A 19639-nucleotide genomic window follows, 5' to 3' on the forward strand; every position below is an offset into this window, starting at 1 on the left:
TTGAAGGTAAGGTGTGTTAGTCTGAACTAGCTTGTAGACATATATCTGGATACATCCGGAAGGGAAAACATGAGCTGCTTTTCTGGTTCAATGTCCCCCAACAGATAAAGTTATTGTCAAGACCTCAGTGTGTGTACCTGCAACCACCCTCAACCTGAGTCAGCTAGCTGCCAATGATCATGACAGGTCTTGACAGGTTCGGTCGTCCAACGGGAATCATTGACAGCAATCTGTTCCTGAGAAAGACTTCATGACACACATTGTCACCCATAGAATCACATGATGAATTATAGGATCTCTACGGTGCCACCGTCCTGCATCACCTTGACAGGCCTTGGCATGGTCCCCACACTACATAATCAATGACAGCAGCCTGTTCATGAGAGAACGTTGATGACATACAGTGCAGGCTATGCTAAGGTCAACCAAAGTGCTCAACACTTTTAACCCTCTGGTCCAACCCTCTGATGTAACCACACACTCATACAACATCTTCACCAAACAGAACCAGTACACTGACATCAAACCCATTGATATCACCATAACAATTTTGGGCCCTGACAGTTAGTGATTCATTTTGACACATTCGGGTAAAATATGTTCTCACATCTTCACTTCTAAACTAGCCTCTCCTCTTTGACTCATCTTCCTCTCTGTCTTTAGCGCTCTCCCATACGCCCATCTTCATCTAAGTCGGGCCAGGGTGTGGAGTATTAGGGAAGGGTTAAGTCAGGGGTGAGCCCTCAGAGCTCGGCACTCCTTAGTCTAAAACCACCGCCTCCCTAAAAGAGCAGAGATTTCAGGAAAAGAGAACAGACGGACTAGAGCTAACTGAAGAGGACAGATAGAAGGAATACTGAAAGAAGACAGAAAATATTTTAAACACTCTGGCAAAGGATAATAAAACCTATTATGATGGTGAGTCCCTTAATCTGACTATGTTGGGGTGATTGGATTATCTGATGGGATAATGATACATGTATGCCTTTTGAGTATCCTATTGTATCTTGCACCACGCTGTACCATGTACATTAGGTACCTAAAACAGGGCATGGGTCAAAGATGGTAAGGCATGCAACGTTGGTTCAGAAGGAGATGACATGGTCTCAAATGATGTCCTGTCTTTTCATAGCTAATTAATAGGCTAAATAACAATTTAGAATAATTTCACAACAATTCAGTAGTGAGGGAAAAACAAGATAATAAAGTATGCTGCCTGCCTTGGCTTAAAGCTAGAATCCTTAATTGAAACAGTAACAAAACGGTCACTGGGTCTGTGTTGTGGTAAAACAGCGAGGGATGGGCCTGGAGAAATGTAACCACTCTCAAATTCATAGACAAGAGCTATGGATGCAACGACTGACCATCCACGATCTCAAAATGATAGTTTTAAACACGTTTTGAGGCTATACAGTGTTTGTTTCCAGATTTATTTGGCATATTACATACAATAAATTACAATATGATTGAAATAGTTTTCCTTCCAAACATTTTTCATTAAGTTAGTCAAAAAGCAGCTTCTCTGGGTTGAAATTGTGTGGGCGTACCCCAACAACAGAATGTTGTGGGCATATACCGGTCATTAAAAATCATGCCAGTAGACGGCTGATTAACAAGCATTGAGATAGCCTAAAACTTCGAGGTGGGGTTTTTGAAGTGTTTTATGCTTTGGCCACACATACGAGAATAGAATGAGTCAACAACATATGAGTTAACAAAATATGACATTTTACAAATTCGATTTTCACTGGAACAGTTCTTTTAATTTATGTCCAACCACGTATGTTGCAACTAAGGATTCCAGCTTTAATTGAAACATTCTCCAAGTGGCCAATGTGAGACTGCGTGACATCAAATAACTCCTCCTAGCGTTTGGCTCGAGGAGGCAAGCATCAGTTCAGAGAGAAGGTTGTCACAGACGGGAAAGAAGTGCAGCAGGGGGGTCTGCATTCCTTTGGGAATTATAGGAGTTGAATGCATGACTCTGCCACTTTATACATAGGAGCTGGGCGTCATTTACACATAACGAATAGGGACTCTATTTGATTGTACATTTTAAAGGATTGTTTAAATTTGCGGTTATCGCAATGAGTGCGACCGTTGCATCAGAGAGCTGCTTTCTGTCCGCCCTACAGCCCAACACCGCGGTCACCACTTATGCAGTCCCGTCCGATGTGCAGTTGGGACCGAGGGGTTCCATAATGGACGAGGTGGAAAGGGCTAAGAGGGTTCAACAACAAGTCCATTTGCGCCTCGCCGAAAAGAGGTCTTCATCCCTCACACGGCTGAACGGCTCGAACTGCATTTCCCCAGGTAGGCAACTTATTATACATTTTAGCCTGTGTCCTATTTTAGAAATGTGAGATATTTGATTTTCAACAAACGAACAAACGAATTACCAGCTGTGTGTAGACCAGACCAAATACTCATTACATTTTTCAATTACAACCTTAGGGAAGAGGGCTCAACCCTACTCTTTCAACACAAGTCCAGTCCAAATTTACTATGATCATTTTTCCTTTGATGTACAAAACAGGGAAAAGGTCATTTTATCATTGGTAGCCTAAAGACTTGTCAATATTGATTGATTATTATTGTATTCTAATCAGTGAAACTAGTCTTTGTGTTGGCGGACTGGTCTTGCTGGTACCAGATGGGGTTAAGGGTTTATAGTGTGGTGTGAGTAGTCATATTAAGATACAGCGGTTTCCCGTTAGACCACCTCCAACCCCCCCATCTAGGCTATATTACTCTCTCCTACATGCCATAATAATGCAGCCCTGCGGGTATTTCATAACATACAGGGGCAAGGTAACACATCTGAGTGATCTGACCGATGGTCCTCACATCTGCGGTCATGGTGTCTACAGATGCTACGCCAAACCAGTAACGCCTTCAATCTGTCTTGCCAGATGCCAAACTTTCACAGTAATTCTGTATATAAAAAGTTATTTATACACAGAAGATGTGATATCCTGGTATTCTGAAAAATCATAACATTTAGTCACAGCCAGGAATTATCACTGCATGTGGCAATGAACCATATTATGTGAGTGACAGATTCCTTTTCATGGGTTTGTCATTCACGTCTTACAAGGCTGTCACACCCAAGGCTTTAGATTTTAGCAGAAGTTTGATGCCTATACAGTATGAACAAGTAAGTCACATGGTTCATAAGTGACAGAAGATAAACTCAGCTAATTATTGAAGAAAAGGGTAGTATTTTGTCTCAGAGCTTTTGATCCTTGTGCTGACTGATTTAACACTTAAGGGTTTAAAGATTATTTCATGCCCAATACTAATAGAAGGAATATTTAGCTGGATTCCTCAACATGGTTACACAGTTGGAGAATGTTTATTTTTTTAACACTAGAATGATATCCTTAGGTAGCTAGTTTACTAGGCAATGTTTTGAGCATGTCCATTTCGGATAGTTGACAGCTTATGACATAATTTTTGACAGGATTGGGGAGGGAAATGATGCACAATACAGTATAATATGATAAAGTATAATGGTAGTTTTGAACTGCTATTCATGGTGGTTGATAACATAAAGCTCAGATGAAAAAAATGGGACCCTCTGATGTATGGAACATTCCTGTCAATCCATTCACCTCTTCAGAATGGGTTATCAGTAGCACCAAGCTGCTCAGCTCATGTTCTATTTTGGACAGGGTTGAGTGGGTTGGGTTGGATATTGTGGTCAGATGGCGTCTCAGAAAGAACTACGTGAAACCAACACATAAATCAGTCAGCTGCCTGTGTTTTGCAATGAGAAGGCAAACAACTTGAGTTAGGAAAACTATACTGTTAATTATAGTGCTGTTAAAAACTGTAATTAAGAAAGGTATTTTGATTGAAAACATACAGTGATGGTAGGCCTATTTCACTCAGCAGTGAAGTATATTCCCAACAATTGATCGTGTGTGTGTGTGTGTGTGTGTGTGTGTGTGTGTGTGTGTGTGTGTGTGTGTGGTCTATTTGACAAAAGCGTACGTTATCGCAACTCCTATTCAAACTCAACAGGGGGCTATAGATAATACTGTCTCAAATGACTTTCAACACCATATTACCACATTGTTGCCATGGTTATACAGTCAAAACATACAGTATTTGTATACACAGTAAGAAAAGTAGATTTTTATGACCTAATGTTCAGACCTAAAGGTAGAGTAACACTTGACCTGCAAAGTAGTGGACAGAGCTCAGCTCTCACACAGTGCAGAGACAACTTTGTGCATGCAGGGAATTAGTTTAACTAACCTCCCCTTTGTTTTAGTTTTTTTATATCACTATTAAAGTTAATGAGTTAAGACATACATAAAAGGTCCAGTATTAATATCAGATTGAAGTGAGCGTCTGTAGTCAGCGTAAATCAATGTTTTTGTTGCCGTTTCCTGTGAGTAAGTAGACACTCTTTTGACCTGGCAGAATTGGCCTGTTCAGTGTCAACCCTCAGGCATGCAATCCTCCCACACAGTTCAGTTGGCCTCTCTCAGCCCCTGCTAGGTCACTCTGCCAGGAGTCAGCCTCACTGGGACATATCCACTCAGTTAACCCTCACTATACCATATTAGTTAAGCTATAGTGTCAGCATTACTTTCTAGTGGTCATTATGTGTTTAGCTGGTCCAGTATGAAATGCCAGGGTCTGTTTTAATGCACTCTCTCACAAAACAAAGAATCTCCCAAAGGTATACTACCCTGCTTGCTTAATGTTTCTATATCTCAGTACAGTGTAGCTCCAGTTTTAGGCTAATCCCCTCTAAAACATGAGGTATTGTGCGATATGTCCCTGAGTGTGTGTTTACATTTTTACATGTTTGCAGCTAGTCTAGGTGTACAGCTGAGGCTGATATTGTTGTTGTTTTTCATGCACAAACATACACTGCTCAAAAAAATAAAGTGAACACTTAAACAACACAATGTAACTCCAAGTCAATCACACTTCTGTGAACTCAAACTGTCCACTTAGGAAGCAACACTGATTGACAATACATTTCACATACTGTTGTGCAAATGGAATAGACAACAGGTGGAAATTATAGGCAATTGGCAAGACACCCCCAATAAAGGAGTGGTTCTGCAGGTGGTGACCACAGACCACTTCTCAGTTCCTATGCTTCCTGGCTGATGTTTTGGTCACTTTTGAATGCTGGCGGTGCTTTCACTCTAGTGGTAGCATGAGAGGGAGCCTACAACCCACACAAGTGGCTCAGGTAGTACAGCTCATCCAGGATGGCACATCAATGCGAGCTGTGGCAAGAAGGTTTGCTGTGTCTGTCAGCGTAGTGTCCAGAGCATGGAGGCGCTACCAGGAGACAGGCCAGTACATCAGGAGACGTGGAGGAGGCCGTAGGAGGGCAACAACCTAGCAGCAGGACCGCTACCTCCGCCTTTGTGCAAGGAGGAGCAGGAGGAGCACTGCCAGAGCCCTGCAAAATGACCTCCAGCAGGCCACAAATGTGCATGTGTCTGCTCAAACGGTCAGAAACAGACTCCATGAGGGTGGTATGAGGGCCCGACGTCCACAGGTGGGGGTTGTGCTTACAGCCCAACACCGTGCAGGACGCTTGGCATTTGCCAGAGAACACCAAGATTGTCAAATTCGCCACTGGCGCCCTGTGCTCTTCACAGATGAAAGCAGGTTCACACTGAGCACATGTGACAGACGTGACAGTCTGGAGACGCCGTGGAGAACGTTTTGCTGCCTGCAACATCCTCCAGCATGACCGGTTTGGCGGTGGGTCAGTCATGGTGTGGGGTGGCATTTCTTTGGGGGGCCGCACAGCCCTCCATGTGCTCGCCAGAGGTAGCCTGACTGCCATTAGGTACCGAGATGAGATCCTCAGACCCCTTGTGAGACCATATGCTGGTGCGGTTGGCCCTGGGTTCCTCCTAATGCAAGACAATGCTAGACCTCATGTGGCTGGAGTGTGTCAGCAGTTCCTGCAAGAGGAAGGCATTGATGCTATGGACTGGCCCGCCCGTTCCCCAGACCTGAATCCAATTGAGCACATCTGGGACATCATGTCTCGCTCCATCCACCAACGCCACGTTGCACCACAGACTGTCCAGGAGTTGGCAGATGCTTTAGTCCAGGTCTGGGAGGAGATCCCTCAGGAGACCATCTGCCACCTCATCAGGAGCATGCCCAGGCGTTGTAGGGAGGTCATACAGGCACGTGGAGGCCACACACACTACTGAGCCTCATTTTTACTTGTTTTAAGGACATTACATCAAAGTTGGATCAGCCTGTAGTGTGGTTTTCCACTTTAATTTTGAGTGTGACTCCAAATCCAGACCTCCATGGGTTGATCAATTGGATTTCCATTGATTATTTTTGTGTGATTTTGTTGTCAGCACATTCAACTATGTAAAGAAAAAAGTATTTAATAAGATTATTTCATTCATTAAGATCTAGGATGTGTTATTTTAGTATTCCCTTTATTTTTTGAGCAGTGTATTAACCATGAGTCCAAATAGCAAAGCAAGTGGCAAGAAGCTAATCAGTCATCATTTGTCACACTTTTTGGTAACAAGAACATGTGGATTGCAGAACAGGTTATAGCTTCATTAATATGTAATTAGACTAATTGCGAAGTTGTAATCTCAGGAGAAAGTTGTGGTTGCATTCTCTGTCTAAGACAAAGTCTTTCTCTATCCACATGTAGACCATGGTGGCACAATGAGATATAACACGTACAACCCCAGATTCAGCTCTAAGTCAGTGGTGTATAACACAGGGAGCAGGACCATGAAGGTGAGTACTGTAGGACTTCATATTTTCTCATGTTCAGTTGTGTTTATTTTTGCCTTCATGATTAAACCCTAATCTAACAGCCCCAAAGTCCTGCTTTTCTATCTGATTGCCATGCCACCTTTGTCCCTTATCTAAACCAGGGGAGATGTGCGTTAAAAAAAGAAGCTCCAAGGTCCTACCACAGTGACACACTTCACAGCTGCACCCTCACAGCACATACATGCAGTATTTCACAGGATCCTACCATAACTATGTTTAGATGAGACACAGAAACAAAAATCTCTGGACAGGATTCTACTGCCCAAAGAGTCCAAAAACATTTTAAACATGACCTCATTTTTAGACTAGAGAGATTGGCCAATGTTTGCTTTTTGGGCATTATTGTAGTGTAGATAGTTAAGTGTAACAGTGTCCTCTCTGTATGGCCTCTAGATGCCCCCGGTATCCCAGCAGTACTTGGGAGGTGGGTACTCGTCTCGCTCAGCGGTGGAGTTAGGACCCAGATACAGAATCAGCCAGCCTCCAGTCAACACTGGCTACCTCCACCATGACGACATCCAGCTGGGTGGCTACCAGACCAGCCGGGCGAGGACCACCAGGTCCAGATCAGTTTGTCAGGCTGACCAAGAGGCAGTGGTCCAGGGTGTGGGAGGCCTGCTCACCCTGCGCCACCAGCAGCCCAACCCAGTGGCCAGCTGGGTGGCCCGGGATGGCATGGCCACAGAGTTTCACTCCTACCATGGTGGGGGTATACCTGCTCCAGCAACGATGAGGCGCACACTCAGTGGAACCCTGGCGGGGGGTGGTAGCAGTGGGTGGAGAGAGGCAGAGCTAGTTTACCAGCACTCCTACAAAGGCCCCGCCCACCGTACCATTAGTCGCATCAACAACAGACAACAGCAGCAGCAACATCTGAGCTCAGCGTCGGGGCTGCAGCAGTGGCAGCAGGTGTCTGGCGGGGGCGGTGGCAGTGTGTACGGAGGCTGGGGGCAGTACCAGAACTCCCTGCCCCGACCGGCCTCCTTGCACAGCATGAAGAGTATGGGGAAAGGCATGGACGTGCCTGATGGGGGCAGGGATTCAGCTGACAGCAATGAGAAACTCGGAGGGTGAGGGATGCATGGACTGTTAAAAATCTCCTGCAATATCAAACGGACAAACGTAGCCCTAGTTACATTCTGTTCTTCTTACATAACTGTTATAGGTTTCTGATTAACCTCACTCTCCTTTGTCTTCCTGGTGTTTGTGTACAGAATGCACAGTTTAGACATGCCCACCGCGGTCAACTACCTCTCCATGTCCGACACAGCCATGCAGGTGCTGGGAGCAGCCTACATCCAGCACCAATGTTACCATAGCAGTGATGCCAAGAATCAGGTAACAGATCCTTCTCAATAAATAGCCATATACAGTAACATACTTCATTGCCCAAAATAGAATTTACAGCCCTACTGTTTAAACTAAACTGAGTTCTCCATGCCCTTATCAAAAATGCCATTGTAATATAGAATTTGTTGTCTTGTTATGGATTAGTAAGTCAGCCTGATAGTCATATAGACTAGTCAGTCATCCGCCTGTCTGTCTCCCCCTGACCCGCCCTGTCGACAACAGGTGCGTCTGCTGAAGGGTGTCCCAGCCCTGGTGCAGCTCTTCAGCAGTGACAGCCAGGAGGTCCAGCGCTACGCTACAGGCGCTACACGCAACCTCATCTATGAGAACATGGACAACAAGGCGGCCCTCATTGAGGCTGGGGGAATAGCCAAGCTCATCAGTGTCCTGAACGAACCAGATGAGGAGCTTCGCAAGAACATCACTGGTAAGATCATCTATATACTTTAACAATCAGCTTGGATCTCAAACTAAGTTACAATTTTAAAGTTCAAGGAAATACTGTCAATATAAGAGCAACAAAAGCAAAACAGTCAACGTGACATGAGGTGAGCAGAAGAAGCATACAGTATATTGTCATCAATCAGAGATTCAAGTAATCACTTTCTTTCAATTAGAGTCCAACATAAAGTTAATAAAGTTCAAATCCCAAATAGAATCCCAACCAAAATAATATAGTTTTAGTAGTGATGGACACCGATATGGAAAATCTATATCAATGCCATTTGCTTTTTTCTAACCGATATCAATATCATATCATTTAATGAATAACATAGCTACTGTGTGAATGTTTTATTTTCTGTTTACTTCTACGGCTTTGAGAATTCCAGACAACTGCTTGCTGTGTGAATGTACTAGGGGCCTAACCTACCCAACCACTTTGGATACAATGAAAAGCCAGTTGATGCCCCATCAGTAGTTAAGTTGAGAGGGATTTGTGCTTGCAGAAATAGTCATGTATGTTTTTTATTACATAATTGTGTAAGTTAACAGCAAGCATAATTCAATTTGATATCAATATAGGTTTTTCAATATTGTTGCCCACCACAAATTGTTTAGGCTATATATTTTTATCATTCACATGCTGAAGATTCTGTCAAATATAACAGAGCCTAATTGTAGTCTGCAGAGATAGAATCTGTCTGTACACAGGTTGAGCATGTGGACCGGTAGTGACTATGTAATAGAGGTTCCCTTTGTAAGTGGGTCAAGCTGGGAATGAAGAATGCCCTGTAACCTGAGGACACTCAAATCCCTCAGCCCATTGAAAGGGGCAGCCTAATTTCCCAGCAGTCTCTTGTGCTTTGTTCATGCTTGGCTGCCTCGTCCTCTGAGTAAATAGTCCTTGAGATTCCTGGACCCTGTATGTATTTGAACCCTCCCCTGGGTCAACTGCACTTCACAGAGAGAGAGAGGGCCATGCTGCTCTGATCAGTTGATTGGAGGGTATATGGAGCCACTGACCTTTCATTGGCTAATACAATAACGGAGTAGCTGTGGACCCGACTTCCCGACAGCTAAAGGTCCGAAGCTTCTGAGAATGTGCGGAATTCTCTACTTTACAGTCTCTGCTCCACTGTTAGGCTGCCCAGAGAACAAACTACTCTCGGGAATCAATGTCTGCAACATCACATAATGCTAGTATTCTACATAACAGAACTGAATATAATAGCATAGTATAACGTTACTGTAAGACAAAAAATAATAAAACATTTCATATGAGATTTTAGGATGTTTGTGCAAATGGTTGGATTTTTCTCTCATGTGGCCAAAACTCAGCAATGCGCACCACTAGGCAAAATATGTGCTTTGATAAAAACTAAACACAGGTAAGCTACAGTTTGTTAACACCATCTGCTAACATTTTTGCTCACTGTACATAATTGAAAACAACACTGTAGGCTACTTCACTGTTTAGCTCAAGAAGATCTACAGTTGAAGTCCGAAGTTTACATACACTTAGGTTGGAGTCATTAAAACTTATTTTTCAACCATTCCACAAATGTCTTGTTAACAAACTATAGTTTTGGCAAGTCGGTTAGGACATCTACTTTGTGCATGACACAAGTATTTTTTCCAACAATTGTTTACAGACAGATTATTTTACTTATAATTCACTGTATCACAATTCCAGTGGGTCAGAAGTTTACATACACTAAGCTGACTGTGCCTTTAAACAGCTTGGAAAATTCCAGAAAATGATGTCATGGTTTAGAAGCTTCTGATAGGCTAATTGACATCGTCTGAGTCAATTGGAGGTGTACCTGTGTATGTATTTCAAGGCCTACCTTCAAACTCAGTACCTCTTTGCTTGACATCATGGGAAAATCAAAAGAAATCAGCCTAGACCTCCACAAGTCTGTTTCATCCTTGGGAGCAATTTCCAAACGCCTGAAGGTACCACGTTCATCTGTACAAACAATAGTATGCAAGTATAAACACCATGGGACCACGCAGCCGTCATACCGCTCAGGAAGGAGACGCGTTCTGTCTCCTAGAGATGAACGTACTTTGGTGCGAAAAGTGCAAATCAATCCCAGAACAACAGCAAAGTGTTACGAGGAGCGGCACAGGGGAACCCAAGAGCAGACTTAGACGAGGAAACAGAGATGAATGAACCAAGGTATTTATTGTAACACAGGGAGATATAGAGTGCAGATCCGGGGAAGCTTGGATGAGTTGTAGGAAACCAGATGTGGAGGCTGAGGTTGGAGTGTGATGGGTTGGGACAGGGTAAACAGGTCCGGAGGGGAATCCAAGGGAGTGGTGGTGTGGTGAGTCCAGAACAGGGTAGCAGGGTGGTGAGATGTGGAACAAGAGACAGGAGCCAGAGTCAGGGCGGCAAAACTGCAGCGAGAGGATAAACGGCGTCAAGCAGGGAAACGGGTACAGCAGGGTAACAGGATTTTGAATAATAATAATGGCTAGAAGCACAAACTGACTGAGCAGAGATTACGATCTGGCAGAGTGGAAGTGGCAGAACTGAGTATTTGTAGAGGTCTTGATAATGGAACGAGTTGCAACTGATAGGGATCTGCTCTGACTCCAGCACACCTGTCTCCAACCACACAATCACACTCAAACAGAAACAGAGAGGGAGAGAGAGAGTGTACTTGTCATGGCTGTCTGAAGAATGGGACCAAAGTGCAGCGTGTGTATCGTTCCACATATTTTATTGAACTGTGAAACTATGCAAGATACACAAACTGAAGAACAAAAACAACAAACCGTGACGAAGAGGTGCAACATACACTAACTCAAAAACAATCTCCCACAAACCCAGGTGGGAAAAACAACTACTTAAGTATGATCTCCAATTAGAGACAACGATGACCAGCTGTCTCTAATTGGAGATCATCCCCCCCCAAAAACATAGAAATACAGAAACAAGAACAGGACAACTTAGAAAATCTAAACTAGACACAACCCCTTCACGCCCTGACCTACTCTATGCTTCTATGGTCAGGACGTGACAGTACTGGGGGAATGGCTGCAGGTCAAGCAGACACCGGATGACCACTAGGGGGTGTGGCAGGAGCAGATGTGACAGTACCCCCCCCCTCTACAGGCGCCACCTGGCGCACAACCTGGCTTGTCAGGGTGTGAGGTATGGAAATCCTTTTGACCAGGAGTGTAGACTGGAGCTGAAGCACGGCAACGGTTAGCTTGGGATTGGGTCCTGGCGGAGGCACGAAGAACAGACCGGTCCCCCCTCCAGGTGCAATGACAACGGCGCTTGTGGTCCTGGACTGAGTTTCCGTTAGATGGAGGAAGGCCAGTGACGAAGTCCTGAGCTATGTGTGACCAGGGGTGACTGGGTATGGGAAGAGGGCGAAGCCGACCGGACGTAGGTTTGATGGAGGTTTTGTTTCCGGGCACAGACCGAGCAGGCTGAGATGAATTCCCGAGCATGGTGGGCCACCAAAATCACTGTCACGTCTGCTCCCGCTCATCCCTCCCCTGGCGCTTGAGGGCGCCAGGCTGCCCTGCATCACGCACTCCTGTCATCATTTACGCACACCTCCCTTCCCTCGTCACGCACATCAGCGATATTGGACTCACCTGGACTCACTCGTCATCTGTTTATTACCTCCCCTATATTTATCAGTTTCCCTGCTCTGTTCCCTGCTGATGCATTGATTGTTTTTGTCTTTGTTTTCTTGTCTTTGTTTTCTTGTATGCTGACGCCGTTCCTGTCTCGTTCCATGTCCGTTCTATATTAAATGTTTGACTCCCAGTACCTGCTTCGTCTCTCCAGCGTCATTCCATGTGACACAAAGGACCTTGTGAAGATGCTAGAGGAAACAGGTACAAAAGTATAACCTGAAAGGCCGTAATAACCTGAAAGGCCGTACAGCAAGGAAGAAGCCACTGCTCCAAAACCACTATAGAAAAGCCAGACTACGGTTTGCAACTGCACATGGGGACAAAGATTGTACTTTTTGTAGAAATGTCCTCTGGTCTGATGAAACAAAAATAGAACTGTTTGGCCATAATGACCATCATTATGTTTAGAGAAAAAAGGGGGACGCTTGCAAGCCGAAGAACACCTTCCCAACCGTGAAGCACAGGGGTGGCAGCATCATGTTGTGCTTTGCTGCAGGAGGGACTGGTGCACTTCACAAAATAGATGGCATCATGACAAAGGAAAATGATGTGGATATATTGAAGCAACATCTTAAGACATCAGTCAGGAAGTTAAAGCTTGCTCGCAAATGGGTCTTCCAAATGGACAATGACCCCAAGCATACTTCCAAAGTTGTGGCAAAATGGCTTAAGGACAACAAAGTCAAGGTACTGGAGTGGCCATCACAAAGCCCTGACCTCAAACCTATAGAAATCTGTGGGCAGAACTGAAAAAGTGTGTGCAAGCAAGGAGGCCTACAACCTGACTCAGTTACACCAGCTCTGTCAGGAGGAATGGGCCAAAATTCACCCAACTTATTGTGGGAAGCTTGTGGAAGGCTACCCGAAACATTTGACCCAAGTTAATAAACAATTTAAAGGCAATGTTACACTCAGTTAGTATTTGGTATGTAAACTTCTGACCCACTGGGAATGTGATGAAAGAAATAAAAGCTGAAATAAATCATTCTCTCTACTATTATTCTGACATTTCATTGTCAGGCGGTGGGTGTAGCTGGTGCATGAAGTCAGGCACAGGAGAGCAGAGATGAGTGAACAACACACTTTACTTGAGAAAACAGCACAAAGTAACAATACCAATGTGCGAACAATAACGGTTGCCACAAAACACGGGTGAAAAACTGCTGGAAACGTACCGACCTTAACAATAAACAATCGCACACAAAGACATTGGGGAAACAGAGGGTTAAATACATGACCAGTAATTGGGAAATTAAAACCAGGTGTGCGTGGGAAACAATGACAAAACCAATGGAAAATGAAAAGTGGATCGGCGATGGCTAGAAGACCGGCGACGTCGACCGCAGAGTGCCGCCTGAATATTCTTAAAATAAAGTGGTGATCCTAACTGACCTAAAACAGGGAATTCTTACTAGGATTAAATGTCAGGAATTGTGAAAAACTGAGTTGAAATGTATTTGGCTAAGGTGTATGTAAACTTCCGACTTCAGCTGTACATGCATATCCCCATGAATTCATATCCCCATATAATTCACGACTGACAGTGAGAAGTGTGAAGGGAGGGTGACCACAAAAACTGGTGAGTAAAGTAGAGGTAAAGAAACACACGAGCAGAACGTGATTGGGATCTTCAGCTCTGGGGAAAAGGGATCCAGGGGGGATGGGGCGGAATTACCTACGAATCCGCAGTCTCGGCCATTAGATAAACTAGTGTGTGGGCGATAGATGTGTCACTTATGCTCCGTAAATACTTTCCCTGAGATTCTTATCATACTGTGATAGTTAATGTATTATAGAAATAATATTTACCATTACAGAGCCGTAGAAGGTCCAAAAGGCTTCTTAACAGCTTCTACCCCCAAGCCATAAGACTCCTGAACAGCTAATCAAATGGCTACCCGGACTATTTGCATTGCCCCCCCCCCCCCCCCCTCCACCCTCATTTTTACGCTGCTGCTACTCTCTGTTTATTATCCATGCATAGTCACTTTACTTCTACCTACTTGTACATATTACCTCAATTACCTCGACTAACCTGTGCCCCCGCAGATTGACTCTACTGGTACCCCCTGTATATAGCCTCGCTACAGTAACTTTTTTGTTGCTCCTTAATTATTTGTTATTTTTTTTCTATTTTTCTTATTACTTATTTCTTAATTTTTTTACTTCAGTTTATTTGAGTAAATACTGTCCTAACACTTTTTTTCCCCCTTAAAACTGCATTGTTGGTTAAGTGCTTCTATGTAAGCATTTCACTGTAAGGTCTACACCTGTTGTATTCGGCGCATGTGACGAAATAACATTTGATTTGATATTGATACATTAGATATTATTTATTGGCCACAATGAAAATAAGATTCCCAGGGTTTACTTTGGCATCATATGACATTAATCCCACTGTGTTAACAGTGAATATTCAGACCTATTGAAGTTAAATCATTTGGATGTCAGGTTATCAGCACACACTCTATCCTGGTCATAGAGGCTGTTTTGTGTATCCGACAGAGTGGTTCAATAAACCCTCTCTCTCCTCTGTCTGTCCTGCAGGTATTCTGTGGAACATGTCCTCTAAGGACAGTCTGAAGGAGAAGTTGGCCAGAGAGACATTGAGTGAGCTCACAGAGAGGGTGCTGGTGCCCCTGTGCAGTGGTGGAGATTCAGAGCTGAGCCGTCAGAGTCCGTCTGAGGCAGACATCTTCTACAACACCACAGGCTGCCTGAGGTAGCTATACCTATCTGCCTACATGTTGTATACATACACACTGTACACGGACTGATACATGTACTGTATACAACTTCTCTGTACTTTCTTCCTCTGTTCAGGAACCTGAGCTCAGTGAATGAGAGGACGAGGCAGCAGATGAGAGACATGCGAGGGCTGGTGGACTCTCTGGTGGCCTACATCCAGAACTCCCTTCAGGATGAGAAAGCAGAGGACAAAGTACACCTCAACTGTTCTACATATATCACATTATTGTGTGTTTCTTTCACAACTTGATTCTTTTTCTGGGCATGTTCTATCAGGTCAAACCCTTTTCCCTGATTTAATATCTCATATGATTTGATCTCATATACTACAGTCTTCAGCAACTCATGGGTTCAGCTGGGGTAGAGTGAGAGCCAATCATTGTATCTGTACAGTTCATCATTAGTGGTACTGTTTGTATTATCTACCAGACAGCCAGACTGGTCATGCTGTGGCCTATCTGCTGTGCCTTATGTAACACAGGCTGCTTTGAGAGACACAATGACCACCTATGTTTCTCTCACCCTCTCCTCACCCCCTCTCTCACTTCTCTCTCTCTCTCTCTCTCTCTCTCTCTCTCTCTCTCTTCCCCCCTCCCTCCATCTATGTATGTGCCTGCAGGGTGTAGAGAATGCAGTGTGTGTCCTGAGGAACCTGTCTTATCAGCTGTACAGTGAGATCCCTCCCTCAACCCTACTGCGACTGGAGGGGCCTACGCGGGCCAGAGCCACTACTGAGACTGAGTCCATTGGCTGTTTCACCCCACAGAGCAAGAAGGCAAAGGAGGTAGGTGTCATTTACACAAGGCAAACCCAAAGGAAATATCAAATTACGGCTGGACATCAAGACACTGAAACATGTACAGTATTTCGTCATACAATCCTGATGGATATGGGACCATGATATGTTTTTTCTGTAATGAATCTATCCCCCTGATCTCTATAGCGACAGAACCAGGAACTGTCCACCTTCTCAGAGGTGGCTAAGCAGCCGAAGGGGGCGGAGTGGCTGTGGCACCCCCAGGTGGTGGGGCTGTATAACCGTGTGCTTCAGCACTATGAGACCAACACGGCAACACGAGAGGCTGCAGCAGGGGCCCTGCAGAACATCACAGCCGGAGAGACCAGGGTAGGTCCCACCCCTCCTCTCCCCCACGGGCTGACCTAGCCATCACTTTCACCATGACAGGCTACTTATGCTTCATTCAGATTTACAGTTCAACTGAAAATGTACTCAACACTAGTGTTGAATTCCCCTTCCTCCTTGTGTATCAGTGGGCGTCAGTGCTGAGTTGGGTGGCTTTAGAGCAGGAGCGGATGCTGCCTGTGGTGCTGGACCTCCTGCAGACACAAAGCGACCAGGAGATGCGTTCCCTCACTGGCCTCCTGAGGAACCTGTCCCGACACAGCAGAAACAAGGACGACATGGGTGAGACTCAACCCCCAGTACCCCACACCGTTCATTTCTACCTCTGTCTCTCCTGCCCACAACCTTGTATCCATCCTTTTCATGCATATTAATCACAGTAATTCCCCTTATAAGGAGACTTTAAAGAATGGCTACTTCACTCCCTTCTGACCTCTAGCTACGAGGGTAGTGAACGTTCTGGTGACCAAGCTCCCCAGTGATGGCCACCAGAAGGAACCCTCCGGTGAAGTGGTGGTCAACATATGTGGGACCCTCAATAACCTGGTTGCAGGCAGCTCACTGGCAGCGAGAGACATCGCCTTCTTTGATGGACTCCCCAAACTTGTTGCAATCAAGTCTTCCCACGACAACAGGTTAGTGAATCTTGTCTCTCAGTGTTCTTGGTTTTGTTATTCATTGAGTCTGCTTTTTATTTCCAATTTCCTGTCTGGCTCCTGTTGTGTTTGACTGTGTTTTTCTCCTACTATAGCTCAGGGAAGCTGAAGGCTGCCAAGGCTGCTTCCACGGTACTCTTCAACATGTTCCAGTACAACAAGCTGCATAAAGATTATAAACAGGTGAGGCTAACACCATTTAACATAGACATTGTGATAGATGGGATTGGAGAGCAGGAAACGGGGGGGTTGTTTGGCCTCTTCCATTGTGCATGGCCCTCTAACCTCTTGTCTTGGTCCAGATGGTTCTTTATTTTCTTTATGGCCTCTAATGGTTAGTCTAACTCTTTTTTTTCTCAGTTCTAAGAAGTCTCCCCTCCCCCTCCCCTGGATCTACTGATATCCCCCATAGTTCTTTGGCACAGCACATATAAATATTTTCACTAAAGCTGTTAGTTATTAGATTATTATGGAAGTGAATTTTTCTTGTGGCCCTTAGGAATCCTCATTCTGTGCAGGTACTACAGTTATCAGTTCAAGTTTATACAATCTAGTTATCTGTTATCGGTTATATATTTAGACTATCTTTTATATCATGGTTTTCTTTGCTTGAGTTATTTTGGGGTTTATTGAACAGGACCAGTAAAACACGTTGGCTTGGTGGTTGGCAACTGGACAATCCTCTCCTTTGTGCTATAGTGCTACTTGAGTTTGTAGTGCAGTGTCTTGTGTTTCCTTGGATGGTCAGTTAAATGGTATGTTTGGAATCTGGCAGTGGAAAGCTGGGAGCAGCCAGGTTGCCGTCTCTTGCAAGATAATGGCTGTCTGTTTTTTCTCTGTGCAAAATATCAATCTTCAGTTGACACTTGTAAACAGTTTGTCCCTTCTATGTGCCCTCTTCACACTGTAGAATATTTAGCCCTGTTTACTGGGGCCGGGACGATACCAGAATCGTGAAAAATTGTCATTGACTGTTCTCTCTACCTCACGGCAAGTGGTACAAGAGCGTCTGGGACCAAAATGCTCCTGAACATCTTCCACACCCAAACCATAAGATTGCTGAACAGTTAATATACTAGCTACCTGGACTATTTACATGGACACCTTTATTAAAAAAAAATTTGCACTACCTACATCAGTGGAGGCTGCTGACAGGGGAGGATGGCTCATTATAATGGCTGAAATTGATCCAATGGAATGGTATCAACCATATGGAAACCAGGTTTGATGTGTTTGACACCGTTCCACTGACTCCATTCCAGCCATTATTAATAGCCGTCCTCCCCTCAGCAGCCACCACTGACCTACATGTACCTCTGCACATTGACTTTGTACCAGTACTCCTTATGTTATTTTATGGTGTTACTGTTTTCCTTTTTTATTTAGCAATCATTTTTTTTGTACTTTTTAACTCTGCATTGTTGGGAAAGGGCTCGTAAGTAAACATTTCACTGTAAAGTTGTATTCGTGGCATGTGACACATAAAATTTGATTATTTAATTTGATTATTTTTAGTATCGTGGCAAGGAAACAAAACAGTGGATTTAACTTCTTTAGCCCTAATGTTGGAAACAAACATCATTGTTGTCATCCAGTCACATGTATTGATTTTCCAAGCTATAGCACACACTATTTCAGCAGGTTTATAAAGGAGCAAAGAGTTTGATCTGCTTCGTGTTTTCATTTTTGCCATGGAACAAAATATTGTGATACTGGTATCGTCCCGGGCCTACTATTTACCCTTTCTAAAAACAGACTGCTCTATCTAAGTGGCCTTCTCCCTTGTGTTTTACAGAAAGGGTTCACGAGGTGTGACTTCACCGACACGGCCATTTAGAGCAGACTGCTTGGCCCTTTTACTGGATTCATATTCTGGACCTGCTGGTAGACCCAGCAGGAGGACCCCCACAATGAACCTGACACATCTGGTCTCAAATGGATGCATTGATGGAACCTGAATAATTCTGAGGAATGTATTTACCGGCCGCCAAGGACGGAGGAGAAGCAACTTTTCTTTACTCAATATTTTTTAGATTTGATCACATTTTATTGGTCTTTCAAAATGGACTGCTTTACCAGCTTAATATTTGTATTGTCATGAGAGTGTGTTGGATGACTGAGGAATCTTCACTTCAGGACGGTGTGTGTGGTGTATGCCTGTGTACATGCATGTGTGTGAATGTTTGGACTTAGTGGACTCGTCCTGTAAAAGGCATTGGATGCCTCTTTTCATCTCTGATACCATATGGGCTCAACCTGCCATTCCTACAGACATACTGTGAATACAATCCTCTATATTGTTATTTCTACAGTACATGGATGCTTCACTGAAAGACAAGCTACATGATGGGTGCCCTCCAAACTCCCCTTTGAACTAATAATCACCAGAGCATTTTAAAGAGCTCCTGCTTTTAATCAGCCCAGTCTCCACTTCATGGTAATACAATGTTTTCCTGTTCCATCCAAGGAGGCTCTTCTGTGCTTATTTTCACCCCAAATAACTAACAATAAACAGCATCTGACATGACCAGACAGTTGTCCCCAGTGTGTCCTTTAAGAATGAAAATAAACTTCTCATTATCTTACCCCTCCCTCACAGATCTGTGCTACATTGTTTGGGCGGCAGGTAGCCTAGTGGTTAGAGTGTTGGACTAGTAACCGAAAGGTTGCTCGATCAAATCCCTGAGCTGACAAGGTAAAAATCTGCCATTCTTCCCCTGAACAAGACAGTTAACCCACTGTTCCTAGGCTGTCATTGTAAATAAGAATTTGTTCTTAATGGACTTGCCTAGTTAAATTTAAATAATGGTTACTAATCGTAAACGTTCCCTGC

At 44.2% G+C, this 19639-nt stretch overlaps 1 protein-coding gene across 2 annotated transcripts; it reads left to right on the plus strand.

Annotated features, from left to right (window-relative positions):
- Positions 1–700: 700 nt before the first annotated feature.
- On the plus strand, positions 701–19336 carry pkp3b (plakophilin 3b). Of its 2 annotated transcripts, XM_029767649.1 has the most exons (14): positions 701–918; positions 2136–2313; positions 6674–6762; positions 7195–7871; positions 8016–8139; positions 8374–8578; positions 14806–14980; positions 15082–15199; positions 15626–15790; positions 15950–16132; positions 16279–16432; positions 16590–16785; positions 16902–16989; positions 18602–19336. In XM_029767649.1, the coding sequence occupies exons 1-14, from the start codon at positions 913–915 to the stop codon at positions 18641–18643; spliced, it is 2400 nt and encodes a 799-aa protein (XP_029623509.1). In that variant the 5' UTR covers positions 701–912; the 3' UTR covers positions 18644–19336. The 2 variants fall into 2 exon arrangements, with proteins under 2 accessions (XP_029623509.1, XP_029623508.1); XM_029767648.1 differs by lacking the exon at positions 701–918 and having other exon boundaries at positions 1896–2313.
- Positions 19337–19639: the final 303 nt, after the last annotated feature.

The sequence above is a fragment of the Salmo trutta genome, chromosome 12 (genome assembly GCF_901001165.1).
Source record: "Salmo trutta chromosome 12, fSalTru1.1, whole genome shotgun sequence".
NCBI classification, from domain to species: Eukaryota; Metazoa; Chordata; class Actinopteri; order Salmoniformes; family Salmonidae; genus Salmo; species Salmo trutta.

Bases quoted from the DNA above. Each gene is read 5' to 3' on its own strand.
- pkp3b (XM_029767648.1), top strand. From the start codon at position 2,088: ATGAGTGCGACCGTTGCATCAGAGAGCTGCTTTCTGTCCGCCCTACAG. The intron at 15,791-15,949 runs GTAGGTGTCATT...TGATCTCTATAG, and splicing joins AGAGCAAGAAGGCAAAGGAG to CGACAGAACCAGGAACTGTC. The intron at 16,133-16,278 runs GTAGGTCCCACC...CTTGTGTATCAG, and splicing joins TCACAGCCGGAGAGACCAGG to TGGGCGTCAGTGCTGAGTTG.